General features: G+C 39.0%; 1 protein-coding gene and 1 long non-coding RNA gene across 4 annotated transcripts in view; both read left to right on the forward strand.

Moving 5' to 3' along the window:
• The window catches only part of LOC110916003, a 28,793-nt gene extending 6,679 nt beyond the window's left edge, over positions 1–22,114 (forward strand). Inside the window, exons 2-12 of one of the 2 annotated variants that reach the window (XM_035984878.1) lie at positions 17,648–17,846; positions 17,917–18,054; positions 19,355–19,605; positions 19,777–19,864; positions 19,943–20,077; positions 20,464–20,699; positions 20,779–21,003; positions 21,103–21,195; positions 21,277–21,381; positions 21,470–21,745; positions 21,833–22,114. In XM_035984878.1, the coding sequence (XP_035840771.1) occupies positions 17,648–17,846; positions 17,917–18,054; positions 19,355–19,605; positions 19,777–19,864; positions 19,943–20,077; positions 20,464–20,699; positions 20,779–21,003; positions 21,103–21,195; positions 21,277–21,381; positions 21,470–21,745; positions 21,833–21,934 (1,848 nt within the window). In that variant the 3' untranslated portion in view covers positions 21,935–22,114. The remainder of the gene's footprint in view (positions 1–17,647; positions 17,847–17,916; positions 18,055–19,354; positions 19,606–19,776; positions 19,865–19,942; positions 20,078–20,463; positions 20,700–20,778; positions 21,004–21,102; positions 21,196–21,276; positions 21,382–21,469; positions 21,746–21,832) is intronic. The other variant, XM_035984879.1, reaches the window with a different exon arrangement.
• On the forward strand, positions 836–3,371 carry LOC118487949. 2 transcript variants are annotated; one of them, XR_004882960.1, is made up of 4 exons: positions 836–1,332; positions 1,416–1,636; positions 2,655–2,728; positions 3,192–3,371. It is a non-coding gene; the product is annotated as an uncharacterized LOC118487949 (long non-coding RNA). The 2 variants fall into 2 exon arrangements; XR_004882961.1 differs by lacking the exon at positions 2,655–2,728.
• Positions 22,115–22,496: the final 382 nt, after the last annotated feature.

Raw genomic sequence — 22,496 nt, forward strand, 5'->3', positions numbered from 1 at the left:
TTTAGACCTGTACAACCTTAGACAACTCACAGACGCATTATATCCGATTATCCATGACGAGACTTCATCTTTAACACGTTACTTTCGTCTATCTAATGCTTATATCATTCTTATACATGCATCCGTTTATTAAGAATCAATCGTCCACTTCTATACTTCTAGTATTCTCTATTATTTTTGTCTTTTATATGAACCTCGTTGACAATCAAGTCTGTTAAACCGTCTTCCTATTCTTATTTCTTATGTAGATGTACTTAGTAGACCGTTATCACCTTATTCAAAGTACTAGGCCTTGTCGTTATCCAAAACTTCATATTTTTCAAAACATTTCAAATTTTCAAAGTCTCATTTCTTAATAATCACCTTATTGCCAAAACTTTTCAAGCCTTCCTCTTCAATAAATTTCGGGACGAAATTTCCTAAAGGAGGGGAGACTGTAACGCTCCGCGTTTTCATAACTTTCCATATTCAGAACCCGTTGTCTATATTCCTATTTTTGGAAACTTTGTATCCTTCTATTCGTCGTTTCATTATAATCGTCGAAAAAGCTTTATCTTTAATTTAATTTGTTCGTAAGTATGGTTATCCATCTATCCTATTTTATTAAGTAAATTAATTAATATTACTATTTAAAAAGTTCATTTTTATTATAACATAGTTAGTCTCGTTAGATATTAAAGCTAGTAAATTAACCTGGTTAGTTTTGTTGTTAAACTAGTTTTCCTTTTCTAACATAATTTAACCTAGTTAAATAAACCTTTCAAAGTTAAGGGGCCATATTGTCTTTTGTTTCAAAAAAAAATATATATATGTGCCAAACCCTATCTATCTCGTTATATATGCAGACAACACAATAAGCTTTTCACCTCCCCATCTTCTCTACAAAGTTTCCCTCCCAAACCCTTTCTTCTCTACGGATGTATCTCCAAAACAGCAACCACCAACATACATCAGACCCAACCTCATCTCTCCTCTCAAGCTCAGCAACAATCCCCCCCGTGTTTCTTCTCCGGTGTGACCATCGGCGGCGGCGGTGGTTGTTTCCAGCCGCAACCCCCCCTTTACCGTTACTCCTCTCATCCTCCATCCCGCTCACCTCCTCTCTCTCACTCTGTAACAGAGCCGACAGCCACCGCGGCGGTGGCGGCGCAACAGGAACAGGAGCCGCAGCAGCGGCGGACGTCGGTTCCGATCCGGCTTGTTCCCGGTCTAGTTCAGGTCCGGCTTCAGTTTGGGTTAGTTCACTGTTAGTTTGAGTGCCGGTTGGAAACATCCGGTCACGGGTTCGAGTTCCGGCTAACTCCCGTCAACTTCCGATCGTCTCAACTCCAGGTTCGGTTTCTCGTTTTAAATTGGTTTCCAATTCGATCAGTTTTGTGTCTCGACTCAGTCAGTTCGGGTTTTTATTATTTCAGTTTGGGTTCAGTTTCGGGTTCCGTTTCAGCGGGTTTTCGGGTTTAGTTCGGCTTAGTTCAACTTGGGTTCACGTCGGCAGCCCCGAGTTATGTTCGACTCAGTTTTGTTTCGAGTTTTGTTTTGTCTATACGTTGATTCAAGGCTGCTTGACTTTCGGTTCACACGGTTCGATTCGGGTCAGATTGTAGCTCGAGTTCGCCCCTTTTCCTTCACTGTTTCGGTATGATTTGTTTCTTAAATTCAGTTTAGTCTCTTATTACTTCTTATATATTAAAATACTGAAATGTTTAACCTCAACAAATAATAACTGGAAGTTTGTTTTGTTCACATCACATGAAGTGCCAATTGTCTGTTTGTTTCTTGTTAAAAAAAAGAAGACAACAGTACATGTGAGCAAATGAAACAAAAACCACAAATTGACACATCTTGTAAACTGGCTCAGTGGGTGTGAGCGTGTAAATCCAATCAGAGATCGCGGGTTTAATCCGGACCTCCTACAAAGTCGCTGTACTTTTGGGTTTGTTTATGATTCAGTTCGTGAAAGGTTCAATAGCCCACTTGTTTATTATTATTATTACCTTTTGGAAATTTTTACACATGATATATATAAAAGTAAAGAAAAATATATATAGAATTATAAGCATACATACACATAACAGAGACTTTATAATCTATAACATTTATAAATCTTATATAATTTGTGTGAGATGTGATTTCAAATATTAAGTGGGCTATGAATTAATGTAATTGGGTTGCAACTGGTATAAAAGGATTACAAAGCGTATCTCCTTTCGGGTTAAACACGTAGTTCAGCGGTCGGGCCTACGTGCACGTAAACACAGTGACGCGAATTCAAGTCCCGTCCCAGGCCGGTTTGGCCAGTTTTGGCCACTTTTTGAGATTTTAGTTTTAAAATCCTTTTTCCTTTTTGTAAAAAAAAAAAAATAAAACCTTTATAATTTCTGTTCTTTTAAAAGTTCTTTTAAAACCTGTTTAATCTTTAAACCCATTATTAATTAAACGAGTTTTTATCTAAAATTCTTTTATTTTAAGAATCTTTATAAACCGAAAATTTATTAAATAAATATTCTTTTCTATTTTATGATAAACTCCAAGAATAGTAAACAATTCGTTATAATCCCTTTTATAACGTTAAAGGTTAATATTTAGATAAATTATCTAAATAAATTAATTTATTTAACTATTAAATAATAATAAGATCGTGTTATAATATTTAGGGTGATCGTTTTCCGTTCGTTATTCTCCATCTTTACTCGTGCGTTATTTCAAGAAATTCTTATACGCAACCAATGTGAGTATACTCGAACCCATTTTTACTTTTAAACACTTTGGGTGCAACATGTATTCTATATTAAACGCACGTGACACTTGAAACTTATTTGAAACTTACTCTATCCATTTAAACATGAAACATGAAACTTGTGATTCTTGAGACTATTTTGTGCTATGTGAACGTTTAATCCCTGTGTGTAGTTCCGCCTTAACAATAGTAGCGCTATAGGAGTAATGCACCTCCCCGTTAGTCTTTGGGGTATTGTTAGGAGGAGACATATCAACCTCCCGTGAAACTTTGGGTTAGGTACTTAAACGCATTGGGAAACTTGGGCTATCAATTGGACTACGTAAACTAGCACGTTGAAACTATTTTATTATGTTCATGTTGGATATGAGTTTTATTCTATTATGCTATGTAAACAAACTTGTATACTCGCTCTTTGCTTTTGCATTGAACTCTATTTTAATACATGTTGCAGGTTGATTATTGAAGTATGGATGATTCATGAAACAAGTTTAGGGTGGACTGGATACACGCCTAGAATATTCTATCTTTTGTTCGTTATGTTACTTGTTGAAACAATGTTGTTATTTCCTTTTGAATCATGTATGACTTTTAAGTTTTGAAATGAAATTTGAATTTAAATTAATTATTGTCACATAGTGTTATGACGTTTTGAGCAATCTACACACTTCGTCTCATCCCGATGTTTCCGCCATCGGTTGGGGTGTGACAGAGAAGCACCTTCAAAATTTGAGCGATTAATGAGCTCAAGTTTTGTAAGAGCTGCCACGTCGTAGAATGGCAGTGATAGGATACTCAGCAACGATCGGAAATACAGAATCCCGAACTCCCTTTTGATGGCTATACAGTGGATTTCTTTAACAAACATCCAACATAAGATACGCCCACTTGGCTTGGCCTTTTCTAGCCGTAGGAAATCCACCTGTTCAGGTTCAGGAGCTGGCTTAGCAACCTTAGACAGAAACCGCTGACGCCATGCGGTAAACGCATCTGTGGCATTTTCAGAAGCGTCATGGTTCTTCAAGTGTTCATCAATGTCCTCAACATTATCCTTTAGCCAGTCCTCATCAAACGGAGCAAATTCGGTACCGTCTTCTCTCACATAAGTTGATTTCTTGGCAGCACCTTCAAATACTATCTCATCAACATTTTCAACATTCACAGACTCCCCAGTCTCCGGTTCACTTGGCATTTTCTCTACTTCTTCGTCGTTTACATCACGCATTGCCATGAGAGTGATCATCTGTTGAGGCGTGAGATCTTCAACTATCTCACCTTCCTCCAGTAGTCCTTTGGTGACTGGTGGTACAACCTGCAAAGCAAAATCTGCAGTACTGGGAACAGAGGATGTACCAGCTAACGCCTCTAGGAGCTGTTCTTCACCAACAGTTCCACTAGAGCCAGCCTGAGATGATCCAAGAGTTGACGGCTGATATACAATGATAGCAGATGAAGTCCAGCTGGGGGTTGCTGAGGTGCAGCAGCTGTATCTGGATTACCCTGATCCTCTGGGTCTTCATCCCGTTTTTGCAAGATTTCCTGCTGCTTGCACCGATCTTCCCATAAAGTCGCCACGCGCTTTCTTAGGAACTCATACCCCCTCGTCATTGTCTTTACACCCTCAGCAATAGTTGTATTCCTTGATTCATACCAGTTCTTCATATAATCACACCGACCCTTCAAGTCTTCGGCCAGTTTTTGAAGAACAGAACTTCTCCTATCCCGTTCAACTTCAGACGCTTTCAGACGCTCATTCTCTGCCTTAAGCCTGTTGATCTCTTCCTGTTGGTGTTGGATAGTGGCCTGCTGTGCACCAACTGCTGTTTTTAACCTCTCAATCTCCACCAACTGACTGACTTGGTCACGTTTTGTGATATGAATGAAGTCAGTTTGCCTTTTAATCCGATCAGCCGCAGCTTCAAATTGCATAAACAAGAAGTTATTCTTTTCATCCTGAGTCATATCTGTAAAAGTCTGCTGTCGTTCAGCACTTGGCCCAGCTGTCGTTGCTCTAATCGATGCTGCCATAGAGCGTTGAGGAGTAACTTGAGCAGGCACAGTTTGAGCTGCAGGAGGGGTTGAAATCACAGGAGGTTCAGGAGTGGGTGCTTGAGGTGCCGATCCTCTGGAGGAGGTACTTAAGTACTTTCGAGCTTTCTTTCTCTTATGATGCTCAGCAGCTTTATCAGCTTTCCTTTTCTTTGCACGCTCCGTTTCAGGTTCTTCAGGAACATATTCAGGATCATCTTCCTGTCTTATCTTTCTGTACCTTCTTACCCCACGTTCATCCCGATACATTTCGTATCCGGGATCAAGTAGAAAGTCATCCTCAGAATCTGACTCCGCCTCATCGTCACCACCAGCTGAGGTGTCACCAGCTGACACTCCCCCTGCTGAGGTGCCACCAGCTGAAGCACCAGCAGTTGTGCCTACACTCGATGCACCAACTGCACCAGCAATCACCACCATCACCACCATCATCATCACTATCAGATTCATCTGATACTTCAGGTTCTGGACCGAATTTCTCACTCATCATCCTTGTCAACTCAGGTTCTTCGTCATCAGATTGACTTTCTGCATGACGCCACTTGTTATCTTCAGGAGCAACATACGTAGTATCATGAAGAGCACCGAAAAGTTTCCTTGGAGGGTTACTCTCCTTGTACCGTTTATGTGCTAAGTTCCTGATGAGACGTAAAGAATGGAGATTCATAGCTTCAATTTTTAGCAGATCATTGTCGGTTTTTGGCAGGCTTGGATGCTGAACGTTCATGATCATCTGCAGAAACCGAGGGTACATCCAATATTTGCTTCTGATGGTTCGATTCTTTCCCGTCCTCGTCAGATTCTCTTTCATATACTCAAATATGAACCTTGAAATACTAAACGGTCTATTTAGTACCAAGGCCACAAAGAGTCCCATGAGCTCATTACTGGCCATATCATAACCGGCCCGTTTGTTGCTTATACACTGGATGAGAACGTGCAAAAGAAACTTGTATCGAAGCGGGAAGTCACCCTTGTTTATCTGCATGCTGAAGATATCACCCGTACACTTCATCTGTAATAAACACCCACGGATGCACATGATAGGAACAGAAATTGGCGCGTCCGGAATATCCTGTAGCTGAAGAACTTCATTCAGAATCTCCGGTGACACAATCACGTCCACGTTCTCTACCCGACCGCTGATAACTTCTTTGCCATCCAATTCTCTAACATGTGCCGAATCCCAGAACGCCTTGATTAGAGACTTGTATATAGGCGTTGAGAATGTGATTGCATAATTGATACGCGATTCCCGGATCCATTGTGTAATATCTTTTAGCTCGATCAGTTTCTCTTCTGGATCCAAATATGCAACCTGATTATGCCGCTTTTCCGACATGATTTCCTCTTCCGTTTTGTTTTCTTTCTTAGTTGCCGGCTTACGTTTACCTTCCTTGGGTGCCATCTGCAAGTATAAACGTCCATAGTAAATAATAGTCACTTACACATACATTTGGACATGTATGGATACAAGTTCATGTATCCACTAGACATACAGCTTGTCATACATGCCCACTGTGAACAGACTGCCTACTGAGAATTTCACTAAGGCATTTTGGCGAAACAGACCACATTTGACGAAACAGGAAAGAGTTTGACGAAACAGATCTGAGTGTTGACCAGATCTGTTTTGTTGACCCATTGTGATTCGTCAAAGGATCCTTTGACGAAACAGAGATGTTTTTGACGAAACAGAAATGGTTGTTTGACCAGATCTGATTCGTTGACCATCCAGATTCGTCAAACCATCCTTTAACGAGACAGAAGACACTAGTGTTTCGCCAACGAGTCTGATTCGTTGACTCTCTGATTCGTCAACACGTCTGTTTCCCCAATTTCTGATTCGCCGACTGTTCAAATTCGCCGGAATAAGGATCTGGGTTTTGTCAGTTTCGCCAAACAGACAGTTATAACATGTTTTGATCACCATAATCCACAGAAAAATTACCAACAACATGTCATAATTTTATTTAGGGATGATGAGTTCTTAGTCATTTTGTCAAAAACCCGGTACAAACCCTAAAATCCATTTAGCAAGCAATACCCTGTTTTGTTATTCAAACCCAACCCGAATCAGAACAGGCAACAAACATACAAGCACTTAGGATTAGCAGTTAATATGTAAGCCAAACAATTTAAACATCATTATAAACAAAAAAGCACCGAAAATCCGGTCACCGATGAGGTTTCCGATGATATCCGATGAGATCCGACGGAGGCAAAACTTAAAAAACACGAAGATAAACGACATTGCACCTTTATGTTTGTAAGTTTTTGAAGAAAATCCGAAGATTTAGTGAGAAATATGAGATAATCGCCGGTATGGTTCTTGACTGTTTGGGAGAGAAGATGATGGAAACTTTTGAGTGTTTTTGAAAAAGTGAACCACATCTCTGACATCAGAGACTTTTATACACCGCCCCACCTTTTTGGCGAAACAGGCTTTTGACGAATCTGATACGGGCTTTGACGAAACAGACAACTGGGCCTTATCTTGGGCCTAAAGTTAGCCCGTTGGCGAAACAGGCTTGGGCTCCCTGTTTCGTCAAAGTCCTTGACGAGATAGACTTGATTCGTCAATGTGAAGCAGATTGACTAACGACTGACTTTGACCAGGTCTATTTCGTCAATGGTTCTTTTATTCGTCAATCAGATCCTGATTCGTCAACTTCAGTTTCAAAAACACCAAGGCATGAAACTTTTTGCATACTGCACACAGGGTTTTAGCAATTTAACCATTTTGACATTCGTTTGAGTTTTCAGAAGCAAGAACGATTTATGAAGTAGGTTTCAGGCTTCCGGTCACAAACACCAAGCAACATCTTTGGCATAATAAAAAACAAGCATAACCACTACATTTCCTAAAATGCTGAAAATTAAACTAAATGCAATAGAAATGATAAAATAAATAACTGTACAGATGCAACTTTTTCGAGTTTCAAGGATAAGGAATCATACTAGCTTACGGTCTTAGTCAACATTATTTGATTTCTGATTAAAGTTCCTAACAAGTATACTACCTCGATTATCGATATTGTTGTCCACATAAACTCATACTTATCAAACGTAATCATACTTAGGAGATACGCTTTACGGTAAGAATTATACTTACAAGTCGATGTGAATCCACCTCACGACACATTCCCGTATCAAGGCATGCACGAGAGTTCATCTTACCGGTGAGTATACTGATTATCATCTGTTTGACCGTATAAGATGTGAGATACTCACTTATTTTGATTTGAAAACCAAGCCCTATGTGATAGAATCACTTATTGATGAGGAACTTGATTTTCGATGCATGAGGACACAGGAGCAAGTCCGTGAACAGGTCAGTACTTTCGTACAGCTGAGAGACGAACTTGACTCCCGGATAAATGTGATATTTTATCACTTATTTGTTTGGACATGTGATTGTTTATCACTTATTGAGGTCGGATGCAATATGTACACGTATGTATGGTATCATGGAAGATCTAGACTTGCGTCCCCGTTATATTTCGGTAAAAGATACAACCATGATACCCAGATGATAAGCAGCATAAAGACCGAATATTTCTGAACCTCGGCAATCTATCAAACGAAATTTCGGTACTAAGACCATATGCCAATGAATGGTTCCCACCTGACTTGAAGTCTGTTAGGTTTGTATCATCCTGCACATTTTAGTTTGATTGTGAGCCTATCGATACATCGTTAGAATAGATACTAATCATTTGTTTAATGATTTCAAACATGTTGACCGACCACACCCAAGAAACTCATTTTTTGGGTTTTTTTTTTTTTTTTTTTTTTTAAACAAAGAAATAAAAGACAGAAACGTAACACATCTTTTTGGATTTTTGAGATTTTCTAATGTTTTTGCATTTTCTTGAAATTTTCTCCCCCCTAAAATGCTAAAAGATTATAAAAGGAAAATCTTTTTGTATTAATTTTTTTTTTTGGATTTTGAAAGAAAATATTTACAAAAACGATTAGCCAAAGAGTTTACTCAGGGAGCACCTTAATGCCGTTGACCAAAAGTAGATAATCAAACCGTGATTTATCAAAGGCTTTTGTAAACAGGTCGGCACGTTGGTGTTCGGTGGGGATATGAATCACATCGATTAATCTTTTATCAAAACAATCACGTATGAAGTGATATTTAATTTCGATGTGTTTGTTCTTGGAATGCTGCACAGGATTTCTAGTGATCTGTAAGGCAGCATTGTTATCAACAAAAATAGGAGTAGTTAGGAATTCAAAACCGTAGTCGCGCATTTGTTGTTGTATCCACAAGACTTGGGAGCAACAACTTGAGGCAGCGATATATTCTACTTCACAGGTTGATGTAGCAACGCACGTCTGCTTCTTGCACTGCCACGTCACCAGGCGACTTCCTAAGAACTGACATCCTGCTGTTGTTGATTTGCCGTCAATTTTGCAACCACCAAAATCAGAATCACTATATGCGGTCAAATCAAAGCTATTATCCCTAGGGTACCAAAGACCGGTGTCTGGGCATCCCTTCAAATAGCGAAAAATCCTTTTTGTAGCTGACAAATGGGAGGCCTTCGGATTAGCTTGATATCTTGCAAGCAGGCATGTTGGATACATGATGTCAGGCCTCGAAGCAGTAAGATACATGAGAGATCCGATCCTAGCACGATAATAGGAAGAGTTGACACTTTCACCCTTCAAATCCGGAGTAATCCCGTGATTCTGCGGAAGTGGGGTACTGGCGGGCGTTGCATCTGACATCTGGAACCGGCTCAAGATGTCACCAACATATTTAGTCTGATGAATGAATATCCCAGACTCTGTTTGCTGAACTTGTAGGCCCAAAAAGAAGTTCATCTCTCCCATCGCGCTCATCTCGAACTTTTCCTGCATAATTTGCTCGAATTCCCTGCACAAAGATTCATTAGTTGAACCAAATATAATATCATCCACGTATACCTGCACCAGCAGAAGATCTCCATTTTGTTCCTTGACGAAGAGGGTGCAATCAATAAGGCCTCTCCGGAATCCATTCTCCAGAAGATAGTTGGATAGGGTTGCGTACCAAGCTCTAGGTGCTTGATGTAAACCATAAAGAGCTTTGTTTAGCAACCAAACCCGATCAGGATGAACTGGATCTTCGAAACCTGGAGGCTGTTCCACATACACCTCTTCTTGAACTATCCCATGAAGAAAAGCACTTTTCACATCCATCTGGTAGACTTTGAATCCCTTAAATGATGCATAAGCAAGGAAAATCCGAATAGCCTCTAGATGAGCAACTGGTGCATAGACTTCATTGTAGTCAATCCCCTCTATTTGACGAAAACCCTGAACGACCAGTCTTGCCTTGTTACGGATAACCACTCCACGGTCGTCCTTCTTGCATTTGAAAACCCATCGAGTGCCAATTTTCTTGTAGTTCTCTGGTCTTTCAACAAGCTTCCAAACACCAAGCTTTTGAAATTGCTGTAGTTCTTCCTGCATGGCTTCAACCCAAGCATTATCTTTCAAAGCTTCTTTCCACGACTTCGGTTCTTCTTGTGACACATAACACGCAAAGGACCAGTCATTCTGCTGACCAGATTCTCTGATGGCTGAATACAAACCAGCATTCTGGTTGTTTCTCAGCTGATTACGCGTCTGCACACCGCGATGGACATCTCCTATTATGTTCTGCTGGGGATGGGTATCATGAATCCTCATTTCAGGATTATCTGGCACACGAGCATTGATACCCAAATTGTTAAAATTAAGATCAACAACCAACTCCACACCAGGGATGTGTGTAGAGGTGGATGCATTCCCTTCAGCAGTATCTACATTCTGCATATGAGGTGTATCAACAGAGGCACCTTGAACAGGAGCAGCTGGAGCCGAAGATCCTTCAGCTGCATCATGATATTCATCATCTTCAGAAGATTCATTATAATCAGCAGCATCTTCATAAACCTCATTTTGAACCATATTGTTGACAGACGAAGAAGCTTGTGGGTCAACAACAATAGGTCTAACCAAAGGCGAGACAGCAGCGTTGTCACTTTCCAACAACATCCTAGCCGCTGCTGATTCTTCGTCAAAGGTTGGCAGATTGAAGGAGTCAAATAGTCCATCATAATCGAACATCCACGGATCACCCGGAGCCCTAACAGGACTCGTGTACCTTTGAACCCTCACTTCACTCCATAGCTCTATCTTTTTAGTAGCTAGATTCCAAACACGAAAGTTTGGAGTTGCATATCCAAGGAAGAAGCCCTCGATAGCCTTTGCTCCAAATTTTCCATCTGGTTCAATCATAGTACAAGGACCACCAAAAGGTTCTAGGTAAGAAAGATCCGGTTTCCTTTTCTGAAGGAGTTCGAAGCAAGTTTTGCCATGTCTCTTTACTGTAAGAACTCTGTTTAATGTGTAGCACGCAGTCGACACAGCCTCCCCCCAGAATTGAACAGGGAGTTCCGACTCTACTAACATTGTTCTTGCAGTTTCTATTATCGTGCGATTCTTCCTCTCCGCGACACCATTTTGTTGTGGAGTGTAACGAGAACTGTATTCATGAAGAATGCCTTTAGAAGTACAGAACTCATCCATAACTTGATTCTTGAATTCTGTTCCATTGTCGCTTCGGATCCTTTTCACTTTCAACGAATAGAGATTCTCCAACATTGTGAGAAGATCCTCGAGGATGCCAGGAGTTTCACTCTTGTGTGCCATGAAGGATACCCAAGAAAATCTAGAGTAGTCATCAGTAACTACTAAACAATAGGCATCACCGAACGTTGTCTTGTGCTTCATAGGTCCAAAAAGGTCCATATGAAGACGTTCGAGAGGCATGCTGACCGTGTTGATTTTCTTCAAAGGATGGGACTTCTTCGTTTGCTTCCCCTTTTGGCACGGTACACAGATATCTTGTAAATGAAAACTTCTCACGGGAACACCATTCACAAGATTATTCTTCACCAGATGGTTCATTTTCCTCAAGTGAATGTGTCCCATTCTTCTGTGCCAAGATATAGACTCCTTTTCAGTGGCTTTAGAGACAAAGCAAGTGACTTGTGCAGACGTGGTAATGGCTTGGCTCATATCGAGAATGTACAGATCATTAACTCTCGAAGCCGATAAGAGAATCCATTCTTGTGGAATTTTGAATCCGGGTTTTAGCACATAACAGCCAGCATCATCAAAAAGCACGGTGAACTTCTTATCGCAGATTTGCGACACACTGAGAAGATTATGATCAATTTGACGAACATAATTGATCTTATCGAAGCACACAATACCATTGGAGATACTTCCCTGTCCAGTGATGTATCCGCCTTTGTCTCCCGCAAATGCGACATAGCCTCCTCTAATATTTCTCACGTCGTACAGAAGCCGTAAGTCGCCAGTCATGTGCCTGGATGCTCCACTATCAACAATCCAATGACTATTAATAGTTCCTCCTGGAACACCCTGCACATGTCGTTCAAAGATCAGTTGAGGATGGGGACCCAAGCCGTAGTGGTCTTGGGTCGTCCCTGAGCATCACGAAACGTGATCTCGATCTGTTGATGATTCTCAAACACATTAACTCCCCCTGAATTATCACCCGTTTTAGGTCTCCAAGTTTCTTTTTGCCTACCAGATTGAGTGTTATAAATTGTTTTTGAAGATTCTGGCTTTAACGGCTGTGACACACTTGGTTCCCTTTTAACTGTTTTAACTTCAGGTTTTAAAGCCTTTTCAACAGTTTTTACATTCTTACGTCGTAGTTTCAATTCCTGTTCTTTAATTGTTCGTTTATCACGTTTTGGTGAAACTGACTGACGTTGAGGGTGAACCTTTTCAGGTGGAGTTTTCTCAACAAATTTTTCTTTTGGAGCGTTTGGGCAATTTTTAATGATATGCCCAAATTCCCCACACTTAAAGCATGTTCCCCTTTCAACAAATTTGGGAGAACTTGATTGACCATGGGATGTCGAGCTTGTGGAACCGGAGGTACTAGCCTTTTCATCACACCCATTTGTATGTTGAGTGTAATTGTTATCACTGTTGCGTTTTAAAATTGTGACTTGTTTTACAAAATCTGTGTCAGATTTGTTCTCAAAAGTTTCAATCTTATCAGTACCCTTGGATGACACAAACTTGACATCTTTTGCTTTCTTTTGAACTCGAGCTCCTTTTGTTTCAGACTTCATCTGAGGGACTTTATGCTTTTGAGCTTGTTTGACTGGTTGTTTACTATTAGAAGCAGTAGGTTGTTGAGTGGTTGACGATTTTTGATTACCAAACTGTTTTCTAATCTCAGCCTTAGGAATTGGATCACATTGTGTTACCACAATTCCCGGAAGTGTTTTTCCCAAAAACTTGTTTGTGTTGTCTTCAAAGACTTTATCAATCAAAGATTGATTAACATTTTTAATTGGAAAAACGTGATCTGAGTAGATTTTATTATCTCCAACCAATGTATACAACACATTACTGCTTTTAACAGTAGACACACATGTCACATCAACTTTGACATAATCAATCACTTGTTTCTTAACAGATGAGACATCAGGAGTATCAGGATCACAAAGAATGTGATTCTCTCGTGGAATAACTACTCCTTTCATCTTGTTAAGCGATTTATCCTGTTCACTTACATCCACTTCTGATTCATCATCCGATGTCTCATAGTCCTCGATAATTGGAGGACTTTGCTTCATGGATGATGAAGTTTCTTGTTCCTTAGAGGATGTGTTTGAAGAATTGTCCGGTTTGAACCCTAGCCCAGCAGCAAATTCCTCAACATCAAGAGGCACACTGGGTTCATACCGAGGCATTTCCTCCTCATCAGGCATCTTGGTATAATTGTTCATCAAGGGGGGCGGACATTTCTTATACCCTATGCCTTTCTGATTTCCCTTCGGTTGTTGAACATCGATGATGTGATCAAGCACAAATTGGGAGTTAGAATAACTTTCCAATTTTTGTTTGATCGCGTCATGCTCGCATTGGGCAATGGCTAATTGCTTCTTAGTTTCTTCCACAATGTTAATGTATTCATTTATACTTACTTGCTTGTGGTACTTTGTTAACCTCGGACACATTTTTCTTTAATGTTTCTATTACAGATTTAAATTCTTTTTCATTCCGAGTTAAAGCCATGTTCGCCTCTTTGCATTTCGATAGTTCAATAACTAAATTCTGATTATGACTATGAAGCTTTTCTGATTCAAGCTTCATATCAGCACATGATTTACAAACACTAGGAGTAGGAGGTTCAGAATTTACCTGACTAGAAGAGGCTGAGACGTTTGCCATAAAAGCAGTTTGAAAAGAAAAAGCTCCATCTTCAGAAAAGAACTTCTCCATTTCCTTTGATGCAGTAGCCGCTTTCCTAATCAGAATTGATTTCTGACATTTAAGCTCATCAGCTTCATTCAGTAGATCTTGAATATCAGCACCTCCTTCCTCCTTCACATAAGGCTCAGACTGATTATCTCCAGAAATAGAGCCTTCTTCATCAGAACTACCCGAATAACCAGAGCTGTCATCACTCTCAGAAAACTCTTCCTTATGAACATGCTTGATGTGATTGATAATCTTTGCATAACAAGCTGTTCCACCATTCTGATCACCTTCTCCAAATTGCACAGACCAGTCACATCCTTCATCAGCTTGAACTGTCAAAGCCCGGTTAGGATTTGATGGTCCAGACTGGTTCTGATTGTTGTTGACTGCCACAATCCTCCTGTCTTGATTTTCTTGCTGGGCATTCACATTTGAAGTCCTCGTCTGGTTTCTAAAGGGGTTATGATTGCCTTGTTTTGTTGGTCGAGTGCACTCACGTTTGAAGTGCCCTTTCTCGCCACAATTAAAGCATGTGACAGCATTAATATCAAACCCATACTTCGTGTCTTTCTTTCCTTCCAACGAAGTTCTACCAGTACGAGCCATGAAGTCTTTGGCCCTTCTAACTGCACTTGCAAAAGCCCACTTAATATCCATCAACTCCATTTCTTCCTTGTCGATCTGTTGATAATCTTCATTGGTCATGTTGATGTTACCAAGCTGACCTGCTACCAAACCGCAGTAAGCACTAACCATCGTATTAATAATTTCCATATGCTCCTTAGCAACTTCAATGCTGAGGTGTGAAAGGTTTGAATTATCAACTCGGATTGTGTTAGGGTTTTGAGGTTGAGGATTGCTTGTATAGTGAGCCTGCTGTTGTTGTTGTGGAGGTTGGACTTGTGGCTGAGATGGAACTGGGGTGTAAGATCTTGGATCAAATTGGGGTTGTGCCGGGTTAACTTGAGGTGTTGGAATATATGATCTTGGATCAAAAACAGGAGCAGCAGTTGATTGAGGAAACGGAAAGGAGCTTGTATTGGACACAAATGCAGTTTGCAGTTTCGGTTGCTGTGCTGCATTGGATCTGGCCAAGGCGTCGAAGCCTGGAAGGTACATTTCTGTATTCTGAGGAACGGGAGCTCGCTTTGCTTTCCTAATTTCTTCATCATTTTTATGTTCCAGTTTCTGAATGAACTCATAGATGTTAACCGTGTCTAGAGTTCCAGTGTGCTTCAGCAGCTCAATAAAAGAACTCCACTTAGGAGGTAAAGCGTCAGCAAACTTATTCACCATGTCTTGTTGAGTAGATACAACCCCATAAGCAACCATTTCACTAATCAGATGATAGAAACGTGTTGTCATATCGTTTAGAGTTTCGTTTTCCAAAAACTGAAATGAATCAAACTCTTTCTTCAATAAATCATGACGAGACTTTCGAGTAGCTGCATTGCCTTCTCCTCTAGCAACTAAGGCATCCCACAATGATTTCGTGTTCTTGCAGTAGGAGAACTGATGATAGATATCTTTGTTGAGAGCTTGTGTAAGTGTGGCAAAGGCCTTTTTCTCCAATTCATAAGCCTTCTTGTCATTTTCGAGCATGTTGGCATAACCTTCTGAAGTGGACGCTGCAACTTCAAGATTATCATTGAATGCAGTGATGAAACACGTCCAAAGATCGGTGCTTTGCCCTTGAACATACGTGTGAAAGCGGTTTTTCCATGATGGAAAGTCGTTCATATGGTTCAACTTTGGTGGACGATTGTTGCTGCCCGTTTCGCTCTCACTAATCAGAAGATTTTGAATGCTTTGACTTTGATTGGATACCAATGCCCATTGACTTGGACTGATTGATGGCGGTGGAAACATACTTTTCGCCCAAGCTGCAGCAGAGGTGAGTTCTTGACTAGTTTGGGAGTCAATACTCCAGTCCCAAGGACTTGTACAACTCATATTTGATCACAATTACCTGAAAACTTGAACAAATACTTGAAAACACACGGTTATGGTTAACTTGCAAACCTTCTGTTGAAAATTTGAAACTGCCTTGACGAAACAGAATGATGCTTTTGACGAAACAGAAGTTGACGAAACAGAACCTGTTTCTTCAAAGAAGTTTGAGGAAACAGATTTGTGATTCGTCAAAAGGACCTTTGGCGAAATAGACTTGATTCGTCGAAGGGACTTTTGGCGAGATAGATGTGATTCGTCGAAGGAACCTTTGGCGAAACACCTTTCAGTTTCGTCAAAGATACCTTTGGCGAGATACTCCTGTTTCGTTGACTTTCAGTTTCGTTGAGTTCTGATTCGTCAAAAAGGAACTGTCAGAGTTTGGTGAAAGTTGGTGAAAAGTTTATACCCCAACCTGTCTACTCACACGCTCTCCCACACCTGCTATCCACCAACTCAGAAGTATGGTGGATAATAGCAAGGGTCAAACACTCTTTCAAAATACAAACCTTACCTTTTTAGATCAAAACATGCCTTTTATCAAGAACAATTTTGAAGATGATAAATAAAATGAAGAACACTTTCAACACTCAAGAACTTTAAACCCTCTGGAAGCAGAAATTTGTATAAAACTTTCAACCAAAACCAACCGGTTGAAAGTGTAACCTTAAACTAGTATGGTTTTTGGCAAAACTTTCAACAAACAAGCAACAAATACACCTTTTATAGAGTATTTTTCCAGAAAAGTATGAAGTTTCAATAATAATTTTTTTAATTAATTTTTTTTTGAGCAAAAACAAACACAAACACAAGCTAGACAAATCGAACTATGTTTGATTTTAAGCAAAGATAAGAGCCAAAGCTCTGATACCACTTGTAGGTCCCTAAATCGGAGGATCGATTTTCACTACGGAATCCTTGTTTATAGCAAACAAAGTTAAGTGTGCGGAATCCACTTAACTAAGCCAACCAAACATAGAACAAGATAAACACGCGGTTAACCAAAGAAACACACTCGTTTGATTAAACTGAGAAATGCCAACTGATACAAACACAGTTCTTACAAGCAACAATGGTAAACTAGCATCTCCAACCTTATCAGATAACATTCTGTTCCTATATATAGCAGCTGGGCTAACGGCATTGACGAAAGTGAACTTGGGCCGACGAAACAGATGAAAGCCCAAGTTAAAGCCCAACAGTCAACGAATCAAGTCTGATTCGTTGACCACCTTGACGAATCATAAACGAAACTGACAGATCTGATTCGTCGACAACAAATTGACGAAACAGTCCTGTTTCGTCAAGGGCTGCACTTTGCATACTGTTTCTGCACAACAGTTTGCAGAAACAGAACTGGAACAGAAGTTGTTTACAAAAGACATTAATGCCCTTTCATGCGACATGCATAGTTTAACACAAATTACAAACACGAGAGACAAAATATGTCGGACACAAGCGGATAGGAGGATATCCGACTTGGTCGACTACGGATACAGACTCGATAAAAGACTAAAGACCGTACAAAATACGACACTATATACAAGACTAGCGACAGACACAAAAAGTGCACCAACAATATAGAAATGTGATCTAATGAAAATAAATTTGTTTTAGCGACACCATTCACAATATATTCCACCAATGTCCATGAGTAGAGCTGCTAATCTAACGAAACTAGGTCGGGTGCTTGCTCCAAATGTCTCCCAAAAGGTTCCGTCTACTTCAAATGCAACAAAACCGAATAAAGAAGGAGCAAAGAGAAGGATGATTCTTGTTGATGAGGATGATGATGAGGACGTGGAAATATTCCAAGGTATTATTTTGTTAATCTTAAAGTTTATTCAGTTATACCTTTATATTGATTTACTCTTCTATGCTTTAAGAAGGTAATAAAGTGGATAAGGAAGTAGATGGTGTTGATGAAGATGATGAGCATGGAGACATGGCAGATCATAACTTTTCTGAAGATGAAAACAATGATCAAGAACAATTGCATGGCCCTGAAAAAGATAAAGCAACAGGTTCTGATTAAACTTACTATACATGTGTATGTATTATATTTAGGATACTTGTATTTCTTATTTTTAACAGCCAAACACAACTTTTATTCCACACCACGTCAAAAGAATTACAACAGTACCCATTAGCAAGATGCTAACAAGGCACCAGCACCCAGCATGACCCATAAAACCACCCTTGACTCACCAGTACATTGATATTATACTACCCCCATCCCATCTCCTTAGAGTAATGAGAAACGTAAGCTGCTTTGTCTTTAAGCGGTTGAAATAGGCACAAGAACCGGACCTTTAGCGCATCTCCCTAGGTCCAATTGTCATACCAAAACAAGGCTGAATCGCCCTTTCCAATCACACTTGATGTATTTATTGAGATCCAAATTAACTTTCCCAAGCTCCTTGTTAACTGCTGTGGTATAGTCTAAACCCCGTCATTGCTGCTCAGAATTAGGGGTGCAAATGAGTCGAGCCGATCCCGAGCTCAACCAGGCTCGAGCTCGAGCTCGTTTAACATATGAAAGCTCGAGCTCGGCTCGATTCGGGCTTTGTTTCTAATTAAACTCGAATTTTTCAAGCTCGAACTAGGCTCGTGCTAGACTCGTTTAGTATTTATTAAATAATTTATATTAATTAATAATTATTTTACATATAATTTAGTTATTTTTTTTCTATTTATATAAATGGTAATTATTATTATATAAATATATGTTTAATATAAAATATATAAACAGAAAGCTCATTTAGGCTCGCGAGCCGGCTCGAGCTCGGTAAGCAAAGCTCGGGCTCGGTTACTAAACGAGCTTCTTTTTAGACTCGGGCTCGAGCTCGTTAAAGTTTGGCTTGTTCGAGCTTTTTTTCAAGCCGAGCTCGAGTAGCTCGGCTCGTTTGCACCCCTACTCGGAATCATTTTAATGCAGCCAATGTTACCTCGCCTTAACTACTAAGGCCAAAAGTTGGGAGCCGAAGGCCTTGATACGCCACCACCGGTTGGAGATTAGACCCATATTCAGTTCCTTGATGTTGATACCTGATATGCGCAGCCCTCGTTTCTTCTTCGAACGCACTTTGTTTCTTGCATGTTATTATAATATTATATACTAAATATTGTTATTGTATTGTATGTTTTTGAATAGACAATATGGGTAGGCGCAAACAACTACATATAACTTCTACCGACATCAGTAAAATACAAGATTATCCAGCAAATTCTAATTCTGATGCACAAGGAACTAATGCAAATTATCCGAATTCTCTGATGTATTTTTTTTTCTCTTCTCATTGGTTAGTTTTTGACTTTGACTAGGTAATGTGTACATGGAAGCTAGACTAGCGAGGATTCAGGAGAACCAAAAAAGACTACGAGAATTAGGAGTTAAAAACGTTGTGGACTCTATGAAAAGTTTGGTAGACAGTAACAAAATGAAGAAAAAACCAGTGAAACGGAACACTCGTGCGGGGGATGTAGATTATATTCCAGATCCAGGTGAAGATTCAGGTGATGATTGTGAGGAAGATAACCAACAAGTTGGTAGAAGTATTGTAGTACCCAAAAAGGTAATATGATTATTCAAACTTTGTTTATTTTATTTTATATAGAAATGACATCTAATGAAAATAAATATGTTTTAGCGACACCATTCACAATATATTCCACCAATGTCCATGAGTAGAACTGCTAATCTAACGAAACTACGTCAGGTGCTTGCTCCAAATGTCTCCCAAAAGGTTCTGTCTACTTCAAATGCAACAAAACCGAATAAAGAAGTAGCAAAGAGAAGGATGATTGATGACGAGGACGGGGAAATATTTCAAGGTATTATTTTGTTAATCATAAAGTTTATTCAATTAAAAGTACCTTTTATATTGATATACTCTTCTATGCTTTAAGAAGGTAATAAAGTGGATATGGAAGTAGATGGTGCTGATGAAGATGATGAGCATGGAATCATGGCAGATCCCAACTATTCTGAAGATGAAAACAATAATCAAGAACAATTGCATGGCCCTGGAAAAGATAAAGCAACAGGTTCTGATTAAACTTATTAACAAAATTATGTTCTCTTTCAATAGTACATATAAGTTTTTTCTAACATCTAATGGTATATGCATTCCACCGATGGTCCTAGTAAAACATAAAGCAAAATTATTCCACTTCCACGCATCATCCCCCAAACTCATCTTCACTTGTTTATCTTCACTTGCTTTAGAACTTGGTGTCCAATTGTTAGTTCAAAAGCTCACTATGTTGCCTACACCAACAATATCTTGCAATTTGCAAAAATATTGACCTTTTACTTCAGCGACTCGTTATCTATATATAACTAAATTACCATTATTATTGTGACTTCGTGAAGATGATAATACACATAGACTATGTTTTTTATAGGTCTTATTTTATCGAAACTTGTTTAGGTGCTCCCAAAAAGGTTAGAGGTCATACCCAAAAGGCCGAAATATGGAAAATGAATACTACTGAAAGAATAGATGTCACATTTAACGACCATGGACAACCAGTGGGGGAAGAAGGCAAAGAACTTGTTCAGTATCTTGGGACACTTGTGAGGATGGCTGATCATGTATCAATTGAGTATTCTGACTGGAGAAAAGTTCCTATGAAAAATAAAGAGGATATGTATTCGCTTGTTAAGGTATGTCTTTTATCAAACATGATATGCATCCATTCATTAAGGTAAGAGGTATACACTAACATATTGCAACTTTTTGTAGTCCAAATTTGCTATTCATCCCGTTGAAACAAGTGAGATTAAAGAATGGATATTCCAAAACATGGGGAAAAAATGGAGAACGTGGAAAGGTGTATTAAAGTCACGTGGATATGATCCAAGCCTTACTATTGACGAAATTGTGACGCAACAAACTAATAATGACAATAGAGTGAATCCAACTCAATTTAAAGAACTTGTTACTCGTTGGTTCACTCCGAAATTTCAGGTAACAATGATATGTAAATTTGATTTCTTATGCAATATATATAATTTTGAAACTAGATGAAAAAAATCCTATCATGTGTTAAATTACCATTTACTATAGACTACATGCGCTGCAAAAAGATTGAGTCGCTCAAAGATGAAGGAGCCTCATGTAACCGGGACAAAGTCGTTTGCTAGACTTGCTCATGAAGTGGTATTATTCTAGTTATTTTGACATATTATTGTAAAATTTAGTTTTTCATTTCTGTTATTAATCATTAAGCAAAAATTATAGGCAACGAAGAATGATGGTGTATACCCGACCCGAGGAGAAATGTATATAACAACTCGCACTCGTAAAGATGGAAGTTTTGTTGATGATAAAGCAGCTAATGTTGTGGTAATGTATTTTTATGCGTTAAAATATTTTTACATATCATGTGCGTGTTCACTTTTTTATAAGCTTACCTATATTATTATGTATTTAGGCTTCACTAAAAGCTATTGCAAGTGACTCTGCAAGCAAACATATAGATCCGCATGATTTTACAAATGATGAATACTCAAAAGTTAAAGGCCCGGAGAAAAGAGGGTATGTTCGATTAGTTGGAAGAATGCCAGCCACAAAAAGTAAAGGTGATTCTTCGACTAATTCACATACTATTCATCAGCTTCAGAGTGTTGTGAACGTTATGATGAACATTATCCAAGAACGTATCCCCGATGCAAACTTGCCTACAGTTCTTAGCAATATGAACATACAGGTACTTACATACATGTACTACTATGTGGTCTTTTACATATATATATATATCTTTGTATTAGCATTTATTCTCATTAAAATTTTTTAGGTCCCCCGCGTCGGTTCTTCGGCTCCTAGCAACTCTTTACCTAGTAACGAATTATCATCTTCAAGAAGTGACGATATTGATGACAGAGCTGAAAACATGTGAAGCCTTGGAGGAATAGAGATAACAAGATTAATGGATTGCTTGGCACTAAGTTTTTTTAGAGTATGATTCGTATCGAAAGAACGTTTTGACCTCTTTTGTAGACATTAATTTGTTTTCTAACACTTATAGTATGTTTTGGATCGAACTTTTAGTTGAAGTTATGACATTATTATTTTGCTACATGTTTTCATTTTTATTTCTATATTATATGGTAAATAAATAACAGCTAAATTAATGAAATTAATATGATAAATGTTTATAGTGGCATTTTATTTTCGTGGCAAAAATTATGTGTCACTAAAAGTAGTATAGATATATTACTAGGATTAGTTTTTACTGGCATAAAAATTGTGCCACAAAAAGTTTGTTTTTTTATATTGTGGCTAAAAGAAAAGTGCCACTAATAACTAAAAGAATTATAGAGGCACACTAAAAAGTGCCACTAAAGCCTTTTAGTGGCAGTGCTTCTAGTGACACTTTTTTTGTGTGCCACTCATTCCTTAAGGGGTCTTTGGTGGCACTTTTATGGATTTTTGTGGCACTTTTTGTGTGTCACTAAATG

The sequence above is a fragment of the Helianthus annuus genome, chromosome 16, assembly GCF_002127325.2.
Source record: "Helianthus annuus cultivar XRQ/B chromosome 16, HanXRQr2.0-SUNRISE, whole genome shotgun sequence".
NCBI lineage: Eukaryota > Viridiplantae > Streptophyta > Magnoliopsida > Asterales > Asteraceae > Helianthus > Helianthus annuus.